This window comes from Sphaerodactylus townsendi, linkage group LG09 (assembly GCF_021028975.2).
Source record: "Sphaerodactylus townsendi isolate TG3544 linkage group LG09, MPM_Stown_v2.3, whole genome shotgun sequence".
Lineage (NCBI taxonomy): Eukaryota > Metazoa > Chordata > Lepidosauria > Squamata > Sphaerodactylidae > Sphaerodactylus > Sphaerodactylus townsendi.
This window is the reverse complement of record NC_059433.1, coordinates 52,296,521-52,309,911: the sequence shown is the minus strand read 5'-3', so window position 1 is coordinate 52,309,911 and position 13,391 is coordinate 52,296,521. Positions and strand designations below refer to the sequence as shown.

General features: G+C 40.8%; 1 protein-coding gene across 3 annotated transcripts in view; it reads right to left on the bottom strand.

The window, feature by feature from the left end:
- LOC125439145 (H(+)/Cl(-) exchange transporter 6-like) overlaps positions 1-13,391 on the bottom strand; it is a 73,627-nt gene that overhangs the window by 27,245 nt on the left and 32,991 nt on the right. For all 3 annotated transcript variants that reach the window (XR_007245487.1, XM_048508068.1, XM_048508067.1), the window contains 2 exons: positions 9,666-9,832; positions 2,519-2,698 (listed from right to left, as the gene is read on the bottom strand). Coding sequence is in view for 2 of the 3 variants with exons in the window: in XM_048508068.1 (XP_048364025.1) it covers positions 2,519-2,698; positions 9,666-9,832 (347 nt within the window). In the remaining variant the exon portion in view is untranslated. The remainder of the gene's footprint in view (positions 1-2,518; positions 2,699-9,665; positions 9,833-13,391) is intronic.

The following is a 13,391-nucleotide window of genomic DNA, read 5'->3' as shown; positions in this document are numbered from 1 at the left end:
TTAAAGAATAGGTTAAGGATCCCAAAACGGATCCTTGGGGGACACCACTCCCTACATCTCTCCATTGTGAGAACTTCCCATTTACACCCACCCTTTGCTTCCTGTTTCTCAACCAGTTTTTAATCCATAGGAGGACTTCCCCTCTTATTCCTTGACTGCTGAGTTTTCTCAATAGTCTCTGGTGAGGAACTTTGTCAAAAGCCTTTTGGAAATCCAAATAGACAATGTCCACTGGTTCCCCCTTATCCACATACCTGCTTACACACTCAAAGAACTCTAGTAAGTTTGTAAGGCAGAACTTGCCTCTGCAAAAACCATGCTGACTCTTCCTCAGCAGGTCTTGCTTTTCTACATGTTTAATAATTTTATCTTTAATGATAGATTCTACTAGTTTACCAGGAACAGATGTCAAACTGACTGGCCTGTAATTTCCTGGGTCCCCCCTTGATCCTTTCTTAAAGATTGGTGTGACATTGGCCAACTTTCAGTTTTCAGGGATGGAGGCAGATTTCAAGGACAAATTGCATATTAAAGTGAGAGGATCAGCAATTTCATGCGTGAGCTCTTTAGGAGCTCTTGGATGAATGCAATCTGGGCCAGGGGATTTGGTAGCATTTAGTTTATCAATGGCTGCCAGAACTTCTTCCTTGTCTACCACTATCTTAGTGAGTTCCTCATATTCACCTCCTAAGAAGCTTGGTTCAGGTGCTGAATTACTGAAGCTTGGCAGATGCACACAGGATCCACCTGCCATATTAAATGTTCCCAGGAAGGCCTTCTTATTGACCCAATTGATCCTACTAAGAGGGTCAAGCAAGGCTGTGTGCTGGCCACTACCCTTTGCAGGTCCTGATAACCATGCTCCCAAGTTGACCTCGCACCATATTCCAGTTCTGCTCTATGCTGATGATTCTGTCTTGCTCTCTCAATCCAGAGTCAGATTGAGACAACTCATGAAGTGTTTTGCAGAGTACTGTGATTCCAATAGACTATCAACTACGAAAAAAACAAGGTTATGGTTTTTTCCAGATCCTTGAAGAAGTTATACTGGATATTAAACAACATTCCAATTGAACAGGTTAACTGTTTTAAATATCTTGGCCTTCTCTTCTCCTACAATCTTTCATGGATCCCCCACAAAAAGGCAGTACTTACTTTGTCCTCAAACAGCATCTCTGGGACCCTTCTCTTTTTTTACAGTAGAGGTAATTCCTTTATACCTGGCACATTAAAAATCTTTAATGCAAAGATCGATTCCCAATAACTCTAGGGGGTTCCAATATGGATACAGACTGTTAACCATTCACTGAACTCTCTTCATTCTAAATTTTTTTAGAATGGGATTACTGAACTGTGTCCCTTATGCAGCCTTATGCTTGGAACCAGGTCAAAATTCCATGAAACTTCGAGCCTGGCTTAGAACCTTTAGATTCTGGCTACATGTTGATTACCTACAATCCAATCATTCCCTTGTTTCCCTAATACTTTCGGACACACAGGTTAATCCCTGGTTTTATATGATAGAAAAGAAAATTGTATCTATTGGATTAACTCTTGAATCACTCTCCCATCTCACCTATTCAGAAGCATAGAAAGTATTCAAATATCGGCTTTTAGACCAGGAATTCGCAAACCTATCTCTAGCAGCCAAATGAACCTGCTATCCCTCACAAATTTTAATTTCATTTTAGCATGGATGGATGGCTCATTACTTATATTCTTTGACCAATCCCTGCTGAAGGAGAGCTCTCTCAACTACTAGATTTAATGTCATGCTATATCGGCCTTGTTAAACAGAAGGTTTAATAATCTTGAAAAATCTAAGAGGCTATGCAGTTGTAATTCCAATCAAGTTAAAACATTGGCTCACCAGTTATTACACTGTACTAGATTTGCCAAAATTAGATCCAAGTATGTTAATTTATCTTCTCTTTTTCAACCCGTTAACAGATTTGTTCAGATTATTTCTCTTGTTGAATAATTCCAATTCTGCTTTTTGTGAAGAGGTAGCAAATTTTCTCATGGAAATAAATCAGAGTTTGTAATTTATTTATATTTACCTGTTTTATCACCTGTTTTAATATTTTTGTTAGTTGTGAGGTTTTTTTGTTATGCCAATAAAGGCTTTAAAAAATGTCAGAATAACCAAGTCCAAGATTTCCACATAATGTTAACTGTCATTTATGTTTCCGTTAGGACTATAGTAATGATATTAATAAGTAGACACTTTTCATTTTGGAGTCTGATAATTTTGGAGTCTGATAATTTTGGAGTCTGATAATTTTCATTTTGGAGTCTGATAGTTATAGTCTGATAATTTAATATCCAAATGTGATATTAGTGATAAAATATTAGCAGAGATAAGCATACAGTTGTTTCAAACCAAAAAAAGAAAAAAATCCTATATATCTCAAGATCTCTGGTTCAAGATTTGGACTTTCATAATGCAGTATATTATGACTGCTGTTCTAACCAAAGGGCCGACATATCTGCAAGGAATAACATAACTGTATCTCACCGTGTAATTGTTCCCAGGAACACCTCTGCCTGATCTGGCTTACATTTGTACACCACTGGGAATCCACTATGGCTGGTGCTGGTAAGGAGCTGGGCCAAGAAAGCAATGTTTTCCTTTAAATGGAGGACTTTGACACTAGACTCCATGACATCACTGGCTACAAACAATTCCAAATTTAACCTGAAAGACATAAAGCAGACAGCCAACAATCTGTTTAGTAAACAGGAAACAAGGCGTGCTGTACCACATGAACATTTGATGACTGTAATGTGCCAATGAATTACTTCAAGGTGCAAATGAATTGGTTTTATTTTGAAAATGTAACTAACCAATAAATTCATTATTAAACATGGCCTTTCTTTTCGTGAATAAGATGTATGATAAATTCAATCAGATGCAAGTGTTGGTTTTCTAGAACAGGAATCAGTTTGTAAGTGTCCAGGAACAGGGCTGCCTCCGAGCACCCAACAGCCCATCCCACCCTCCTCCCTGTCGCAAATGCCTGCTCAGGGACTGAGGGACACTCCACATAACTGGCAGTCCCATCCTCGGACTTATCAGCAAGAACAGGAAGTCAGAAGCCTGGAGAAACTGCAGAGAATTGGCAGAAGGGCCTGAGTAACAGTAACAGACCTCAGCAATTCTATGGGGAAGGGCAAGGGCAAAGCTGCAATCTAAGGGGAGGGCCAAGATAGCTGAAGGGCCAATCCCAGGCCAGCCCACTGGCCACTAGTAGGCTGGAGAAGGAAGCTCCCAGGGGAGAGGAACCCTGCTAAGAAGGATAAAAGGGAGGCAGGTGACAATGCCAGGTTGGGTGGTGTACAGGCAGGAAAAGGATGAGAAGCATGTGATGAGTAGAGCATGGGCTCAATATCACAGGAGTGATGTTAACTAGCTAGAAGTAAAAAGTTTGTAAACGGAAGCCAGAGTCATGTCTTCTTTCATCCTGAAGGTAGCCAACCTCCTGCAAGGTCAAGGTGACCCTACCCTGCAGAGGTGGTGGACAACGGGGGTGCTCACACTATGACTTTTTCAGCTTTTAGATTTTTAAGCCTAACTGACTCTTAAAGCCTTAGAAAATCTCATTCAAATTCTGGGCAAAGAGTAGTAAAACATAAATTTAACATTCCCAGCTAAATAAGAACAGAAGAATTATCCACCCACACCAACATTTTATCTCTGACTGCAGTCATTGATGAGGGTGAGAATCTCATTTAAGTCACACTGTGCTAATGTTGCATAGCCTGTACTCTGGTACAATGAAGGACATGGCTCAACAGTCATATCACTAACACAGGTTACCTCAAGCTGGGTGAACAGTGGCTTCCTCGGGCATCATTCTCCCATTACCTCCCATCTACTGTCCTCAGAAGCCTGGAGTCATATCAGTGGAAGTGAGGCAAAGATTTTGGTAAGGAGGCACAGTTCAAAATACAACTTCTAGATGTTTTTATGCTTAAACATATTATATGAGAATTTGTTGTGATTACTTCTGTATATCTCATAACATTGCAGGGTTATTAAAACAGGTCACTCAAGAGCATGCATATTAAGTCTGTAGACCAGATTAGCTGTTTTCATGTTTTCCAGTATGTTAAACTAAACAGTTGTTCAGAGATGCAGTGCTCCTAAATTATGTGTTGAATAAAATGGGAGGATACTACCCCTCTGCCCTCCTTAAAGGGTGCCTCTTGGTGTCCCATGGTGTTCAGATCAACACAACTTTGCATCATCTTGTGGTGGTTTTAAATTAAAATTACCTTCTTCTCCCTATTAAATTCCAGCTCAGCAAATGGGACCCAATGAAACCAGATGGAGAAATTATCAGGTCAGTGAGAGCAGGGCCTAGGAGGGAAAGGCATGTAGGAATTCTTTTTTCAGTGATCTCACCAGAATGGCATGGCTGGTGGCCCAGTCCAGTCCACCCAATCCAACCCAACCCAACCCCACCAGTTTTTCAACTGGGCACAGCCAGGGCTCAAAAAAGGAAGGAAGCCTGGAGACTTTGTCATCATCTAAAAGAATATTATAGATGGGGTGCTGTGTGGTTTCCGGGCTGTATGGCCGTGTTCTAGCAGCATTCTCTCCTGATGTTTTGCCTGCATCTGTGGCTGGCATCTTCAGAGGATCTGAAGATATATGGGAATTATGAGAATAAGGAGAACTACTTTCAGATCCTCTGAAGATGCCAGCCACAGATGCAGGCAAAACGTCAGGAGAGAATGCTGCTAGAACACGGCCATACAGCCCGGAAACCACACAGCACCCCAGTGATTCCGGCCGTGAATAGATGTTAATTTACTGTACTATAGATGTAAAATTGTTGGAAGAAGTTAATTTAATACTGTGAAGAGCTCCAAGACTGACTCTTGCTGTAGCTCTTAAGAAGAAAAATTAAGAAGAAAAGATTTACACCCCCCCCCCTCCTCTCCTGTAAGGAGACTCAAGATGGCTTACAAGCTCCTTTCTCTTCCTCTCCCCATAACAGACATCTTGTGAGGTAGGTGGGACTAAGAGAGTTCAGAAGAACTGTGGCTAGTCCAAGGTCACCCAGCAGGAATGTAGGAGTACAGAAACACATCTGGTTCACCAGATCAGCCTCTGGCACTCAGGTGGAGGAGTGGGGAATCAAACCCGGTTCTCCAGATTAGAATCCATCTTTTCTTAACCACTGCACCACACTGGCTCTTAAACGGGGAGTTAAATACAAACTTGTCTGCAATGAACTGCACAAATTATGTTAGTACTATAACTATTCCTTTGACAAGAACATTCTCAAGACTTTCAGAGGAGAAAGATTAACTGTATAACTGCAAGCAAAGCAACTGGTTGAAGGTCTTGTTCATTCTGGCTACTAAAAAGTCTGGGAAAGGATTCTGCCTTCCCCCAGCTGTCTTACATGCCAGTTTTCTATGTGCAGAGAATCTTTTGAATGGAGAATTGTGAAGTCATGTTAAACCGCCAGCATCACTAGCTTCAGTATGAAGTGATACAGACCAGAAGCAGCTTTTAAGAAAGCTACAAATGGTGACTTACTGGGTTATTCCAATATGCCCCGAAACATCACTTTTCGCATACTTACTATCCAGCTTAATGAAGAAACCTGGGGAACTTAAAAGCTTGTGGCTTGCTATTCTGTGATGGTCCTAGCAAAAAGCTTGTTTTTAAAAATTCCCCCCGCCCCCATGAATCAACACAAATTTGTTCTTTTAAAATCCAGAAAAAGGTTTATTACCTCATTTGTTATCTGAGAACTAGGCCTTAGCATGACAAGAAGCACAAATGTATATCCTAGCCCTAGTTTAAACAGACTAATCATTTTTAAGACCACAAGAATATTCCTTCTGAAGAATATTTTGAAACAGACCTTTTTGTGAAGATCAGCAAAAGAAAACAGGTAGTTCTTATTCCCATAATTTCATTCCTGGATGGAAGACTTGCTTTCTGTTTTTGTTTTTTATTTCCTCACTTTCAACTTACTTCACTCGGTGAGAATCTTTTAAATCCACCCCCTTTGGCATGGATTTAAAGATAGAATTTGAGGTCCCCAGTTTAAACACTGAAAGTGATGCTGTTTCAGGGTGGGGGAGAATCCACCCCAAAACAGTATCACTTTCAATGTTGTTTTAACTGGGGACCCCAGATTCTCCCTTTAAGGTTGATTTAAAAGGAGAATCTGTGCTCCCTAGCTTAAACATCATTGAAAGTGATGCTGTTTGGGGGTGGATTCCAGCACCATAGCGGCTGCCCATGGGTGGGGGGGGGGGTCCAAAACTCAAATTTTGCACCGGGATCCATTTTCCCTAGCTACGCCTCTGATGAGCACTGAAAAGGCTAAATCAACTAAAATGTATCTAGTCCTCTATTGGTCACTGACATAATGGTATTTGGAATTGTTACAATCTTTACTGACTTTTAAAACCTGGTTTTCAGGCCTTGTGTTTTTAACTTATGTTTGTGTACATTAGGTAATAAATATGTTTATTTTGTAATACATACTTTTTTTGTTGTTTCCAGCTCAACCTTTGTTGTTCCCCCTAAGATCTGGAAAAGCCAATTTCAGATCCCCATTCTGCCTGGGAAGCTTGCTGGGTGGCAGAGCCAATCTCTGTGGCTTACACCCAGCAAGCCTCCTAGATAGAATGGGGATCTGAAATTGGCTTTTCCAGATCCTAGGGGGAACAACAAAGGTTGAGCTGGAAACAACAAAAGAGTATGCATTACAAAATAAGCACATTTATTATCAAATGTACACAAATATTTTTCAAGTATTAATAGCAGCTATAAGTTTATTAATTAAATGTTTATATTTTGCTTAAGTATAAACATTTAATTAATAAACTTATAACTGCTATTAATACTTGAAAAATACTATCCTGCCACATGCTTCTTACCTCAAAGATACTTCATCACTGAAAACCACCCACCTAGCAAATTTGCTTTGAGGAGGGAAGGCTAGGAACCTCCCCATGGGAAGCTGCTCCATACAACTACTTTGCAAAACAAAGGCTGTTTCCGCACGGGCAGAATACAGTGACCCAGGGACGCTAAAAACAGCATCCCTGGGGAGGAGTGGCCTCGCAACCCCTGAGCAGCGCAAAGCCGCTGTTTCCGAACCTCGCTCCCTGAGCGAGGTATTTCGGAAACAGCGGCTTCCAAATGCCGGCTGGAAGGTGCTAGAAGGGGACATTCCCCCCCTTTCCACAGCGGCTGGAAGGGGCCATTCCCCCCCTTTCCCGAACGCCTACCTTGTCTCCTAGCTTCCGGCTTGTCGCAGAGGCCATGGGACACGCCCCCTGGCCTGCGACTCCAGAGCTGTCACTGCAGGGGCGTGTCCCCTGGCTTCTGCGATGAGCTGGAAGCCAGGAGACAAGGTAGGCATTCGGCTGTGGTGCAGCCTGTGCGAAGGCTGTGCCGCCGCCTGCCGCCCTCATGGGACCGTCCATGCGAACGGTCCCAGGGGGGTACATCAGCATTGTTTATGCCGACGCACCCCCTCACCGTTGTGGTGCGAAAAGAGCCAGAATACCCGTACAGTTAGGTTTAAGGCAGCCACAGTACAGTATGAGCCTTTCAGAAGACTGATTTTGACTCATGTTCTTTGTACAAAAAGTTTTGTAGAGTGTTCACATGGATTGTACACATTGATTAACTGATATATGCACTACATCATGTATACCATTTTAGTTTTTGTTTTTCAAATGTATGGATTGTTATGTACTAATTAGCTAATTGTACAAATCCTTAGCTGCCACTTTTTTTGGCAGACTTCAACCTTTAAATGCTTTAAACAGAGAAATCTTCATGAAAGTAGACCAGTTGGATCATTTACAGCACTGACACAGCTGGATTACTGGGATGCTTTTAAGTGGAAAACCTCAGTAATTTGTTCTGTCTGCCAGTTGGTATCCAGATATTAGAGCAACCTTAACCAATTAGTTGAATATCACATCCAGTGGTTCCACTCACTGTGTGTTCCCCCTGCAAGCTACCGCATCTGAGAGCTGAACAGGGATCAATGTAAACCAAAAGTTGGAGCTCCAGTAAATGAGCCAAAGAAGTCTCTTTTTAGTCAGTAGAAACTATTCTGTTTCTCTCTCAGCAGGAAGTCATTCTCTGCATGTTATATATAAAGGTCTGCAGAAGGGTAGATGATACATAAGCTCTCCAGAAGTCAGAAGTCAGAAATATTATTTCCATATGCTACTCCTATGAGTATCCTTCCTCAGAAAGAGTGTACTAAGTGACTTGGTTTGTGATATTTTTCAACACAGAGAAACACAAGCACCCGAACATCAACAGCAGGGATAGCACTCAGTAAGAAGCGGCAAAGGACAACTGGTTGTACTGAGGCAGAATCTCGCTACGGCAGCTGCTTTTGATATTTTGATATTATATGACTCAGATACTAAAGAAGATATTCTGATACCACAGAGAAACAGAAGAAGAAGCATCAGAAAAAGAACTAGACAGCACAGAAAGAATAGGGCTGGGTCTGGTCTTTATGCTGTGGATGACATATGAAAAAGAGTCTTTTCAAAATCAGGGCTCATGAGGAGAGCAGAAAGAAGATTAGCCTTCAGCTCAGTGGGAGGCTATTGCTTCATGTAATGGTAGAAACTTGGAAAATGGTTGTCAAATTAATGACAATATCATTTACTTATGACACACTGCAGTTTCCCCAGGTTGTCCCTGGATTGAATAGATGTGGGTTATGAGTTCAGTGCTGGAACTTAAGTCTCAGGTGCCATTTCAGATTGGAACTACAGGATAGAAGTAACGACGCCATTCCCTATTTTTTCCTTTTTTGCCCTCTTGTCCATTTCAGATTGGAACTACAGGACAGGAGTCCATTTCAGATTGGAACTACAGGATAGGAATCCATTTCAGATTGGAACTACAGGACAGGAGTAACTACGCCATTTCCTATTTTTTTCCATTTCAGATTGGAACTACAGGATGGGAGTAACTACACCATTCCCTATTTTTTCCTTTTTTGCCCTCTTGTAGAAACCTATGTGTACCCCATCAGTGAATGCGAGAGGTGATGAGTCTTAACACTGCCTTGGTGTTATGACTCCTAAACACTTTGGCCTTCTAGAGGCTTCTGTCCAAACAGCTGTTTTCTATCATCATGAAGCACCAACAAGGGGGAGCGGGATTTCAGTTGATTCTTTCCTTCTGCTATAGACCACCCCATTGATCCCAGTGCTGTTTCTGTGGATATCTTGAACTCCAAGGACAATATTTTGGGAGACAAAGTGGATTACAGTGGGAGGGGGTGAGAGCAGCAATATCCCATCTTGTGAGTTCTACTCTACTTGTATCCATTGAATCAGCCATGACCAGGATGGCCCAGGCTAGACTTATCTCATCAGATCTCAGAAAGCTCTAGTTGGTCTTTGGATGGAAGACCACCAAGTAATACTAGGGTCTCTATTCAGAGGAAGGCAATGGCAAACCACCTCTGTTTCTTGCCTTGAAAACCCTATAGGATTGCCATAAGTTGGCTGCCACTTGATGGCATTTTACACGCACCCATATTCCAAATGCAAGATGTCTAACAGATTGAAGTTCAAGCTAGGCAGTAGTTTTCTGACATGTAAGATAGTTCCCAGTCCTCAGGAGAAATATTACATTAACTCACCATTTTTTCCTATGACACACAAACGGCTCAGCATCTAAGTAGGGAATGCATTTCAGCTTGAGTAAAGAACTGTACAGAGACATGTTAAACCAATCGCCCACCATCTTGGCTAACATGACAGCCAGCATGATGAGTAACAAGGACTGCACATCATTAGTAATCTCTACCTAGGGTTAGAGGGAAATGAGAAAGATGATCAATATCAGCAGGCTTTACATTCAGAACTAAGAAATATAATCACTTTATGGTAATAATAAAAAATTTGGAGGAAAAGAAAGTGAAGCATTTTTTAATGTTTGAAGTTATTCAGATTAATTATAATACGTATAAATAACCCTATTCTTCAAATAGTACATTGAACCAATACTGGCAATTCCATAAATTTATTCGTGACTGAGATGAAATTCAGTGAGAGACTTCCCAGCTTACACTACCCACTATGGTATATGATATAAATTAGAAAAACAAGACAAAGGAGTTGCTGTTTCTCTGTTCCTTGTTTGGGAATTCTCCGATTGGCAATGCATTCTGAAACACACACTAAACATCTGTCATTTTACTTACAATTTTTAATTACTCTTACATGCTGATAAAATATCACTTCCTAGAAGAACTGGGGAAGTTTAATTTGTTGTAATTTAATAGGAGACATTTCAAAAACACCCTCATCTGAGATTCCCTTCAAACATAATTTGAAACTATTTGGCTCCCCTGTCCCATTTAATAAAAATAAGCATTTCTAAAAGTGTGTCACAGAATTCTTCATCACATATCCTGTTGAAATCAGATTATATTTACTTGGAGAAATGATACTCAAGCCTCTGGGCCAGGCTGAGTTGCATGGTAAGAGAACATTATTTTCTCCTGCGTCGCACTCTCTAAACTATTTCTGCCCTCTTGCCAACTCCATATCTTCAGTTTTCTCTGTTTCCTTCTCCTACCTTCTTTTAATTGCCCCCTCCATCTTCAGCTATATTTATTATTCAATTTTTTTTCCATTTATACTCCCTACTTCTCTCCAGGGACAACCCAAAGCAGCTACATTATTGCCCTGCCACCATTTTCTTCTCACAACCACACTGTAGACTAGGTTAGACTGAAAGGGAATGGCTGACCTAAAGTCACCCATCAAGCTCACTGACACAGGGCACAAATACTGGCAGGAAGGGCAGTAACACCCGCAATGGGGCACCATGCTGCTCACCAGGATCCAAACATGGAAGCAGCCACTGCACCAGCGCTTCTCTGCTGCAGGAGTCCAGTGCTAGTGGAGGTACTCTAGGGGCATTTCTGGAGCCAACATTAGTGAGATTCCTGTGGCCTCTCAGCTTGGAAGTGTCCCTCTTTGGCTGGCGTAAGTCTAAAAGAGTGGTACAATCCTTTGGAGTGCATACCAGATTAACAATGCAGCCAGGGATTTCTACCATTTTTCTTGCTTTTCACGCCGCCTGAAACCCCTTTGGAAGAAGCATGATGTGCCACAGCAGCACCATCCCTGGACACCATGAAACTGCCCTCTCCCCACAGATTGCACTGTCAAAAGCTTATCATCTTAGATGTCTCAGGGGTCAAATAGTTGCTCAAGACTCACATGTAACTGAATTCCAATTAATATTTAAGTCAGTAAATGCCTAATACCAGGAGCCTATCTTTTTCCTCTGTGAAGTACTCATGCAATAAATGAAGAGAACAGAAACTAACATTTATCCTGGACAATTCAGATGCGCATTATTCTGAGTCAGTTGCAAAATTTCTATCTGAAATAACTGATGATTTTAAATAAGTTTATTCATTGTTGTTTTATTGTATTTCATGTTGTAATGTTATGATTAATGTATATGCCAATAAAGGCTATGTATGTATGTAATAAATGAAGAGCAAGAATCCACTTAATGCATCTTAATCAAGAGTCTACTTAATGCACTTAATGCATGTTCATCATCCAACAATGTGGGCCCCAGTTAATTAAAAAAAAACGTGTATCACAGTAAATGTGTTAGTTTTCTAAGGTTAAAAGACTCTTTGTTGTTATGGCTGTAACAGACTGACATGGTTGCTTCCCTCGGAAACTGTGCAGTTCTTACCACGTAAACTGATCATCTGAAAAAGACCTCTGGACTATTTACTACTTAATGAGGGGGGGGGGTGTTAAGTAAAATGATAGATGCAAAGTGAAGATATGCTGCTAGACTATGTCAAGTTTAAGAGGCTCCATAGCGTTGCCAAATAATGGTAATTTAGTAACTTTTTTTTTCTTTACAGACCCAGCATAATCTCTAGTGAAAACACAGAACCCTCCCCCACCTCAAAAACCTATTAACCGGTGAATTTTATTCTGCTTCTCTTAATTATTTTCATTGTAGTGTGCCCTGAAAGGCTGATCATAAAGCATAATTTATAGCTATGCTTGATTTTGCTATCCCATTTAATTTAGCTCTTGGGGGAACAGAAGGCCAGGTTAAAGACTGCGAGCTTTAAGCATTGATGCAGGAGTACAACCCACATCGCTAATGGATTGTGGAGAAATGCTGTTAATAGACAGATTTATATTTCATAAATCAGCTAATTCATTTTACCTTCTTACCTCATGCGTAATTGCATGATTAATGAAATGCTTTAGAGACTTTAAAAAAAAACCCCGCTTTTACTGTGCAGTCCTAAACAGAGTGGGCATCTTTCTAAGTTCATTGACTTCAATGGACTTTGAAGGGTGCAACTCCACTTAGGACTGCAATGTTAGTTAATTGTGGAACTTATCCACATGCCTTATAGTGCTACGTTCCCAGGCTTCCACAACATTATAACCAATTGGAACCATTCTTATTATTTTAGTTTTATTACATAACACATACTTATGTATTTCATTAAGAGGCTCAACAGGGCATGGCACATCAAAGAGAGGTGGGCAGCTGCCCAGGATATACAAAAGCACTCACTGAAGTATAACTCCTGATAAAAGCCCTGGACCTGCTTCTCAACCTCATTGAAGTTTCATGGTTTGGCTTTGGGATTTAAAAACACAATCCAAAATGGAACCTCATTAGAACAGCGCCTGCTGATGTGACAGTCTTCGTAAAATTCTTACCAAGGATATTTTTTAAAAAAATTAAATCATGAAAAAAAGATCACTTAAAAGTGGAATCATCTGGGGAAACAAACACATTGTACTCTATAAAGGCAAAGGCAAGAGTTTATATTTGAATTCATAAAAAGAAAATGATTGCGGAGTTGGTATCAACATTCCTTAAACCAAAATGCTTCATGCAGCTGATAAAAATGGCTATTTCTTGCTCTCTTCTCGAAAACAAAAAGTATTAATATACCCCATAATCTAACACAGGATTGTTTCCCCAATGCCAGCACAATTTGCCCCAGAACTGAATAACGGAAACCATGGATGGCCATTTTCATGATTTTTACACATTGCTAAGAGCACTTTGCAATATGGGGAAGTGTTTTTGTTACAATATTAACTCCCAATTTTTCCTATTTAACACATTCTCTGTTAACACCCCTTCCCACTGTGTAACGTTATCCCTGGACTGTTGTTAATGACTCTGAAGTGTTTCCTCTACATCTCCCCTTTTCTCTTACCAATCCATAATGCTCTGTTCTCTCACTGCTCTTCCACTTTATATCACTACCCCATCTCAGACCTCCATCTCCATTTCTCAGTTACTCCCCTCTGGTGCTGTTTCTCTAGTCATACAGCTCTCATCCTTCTGT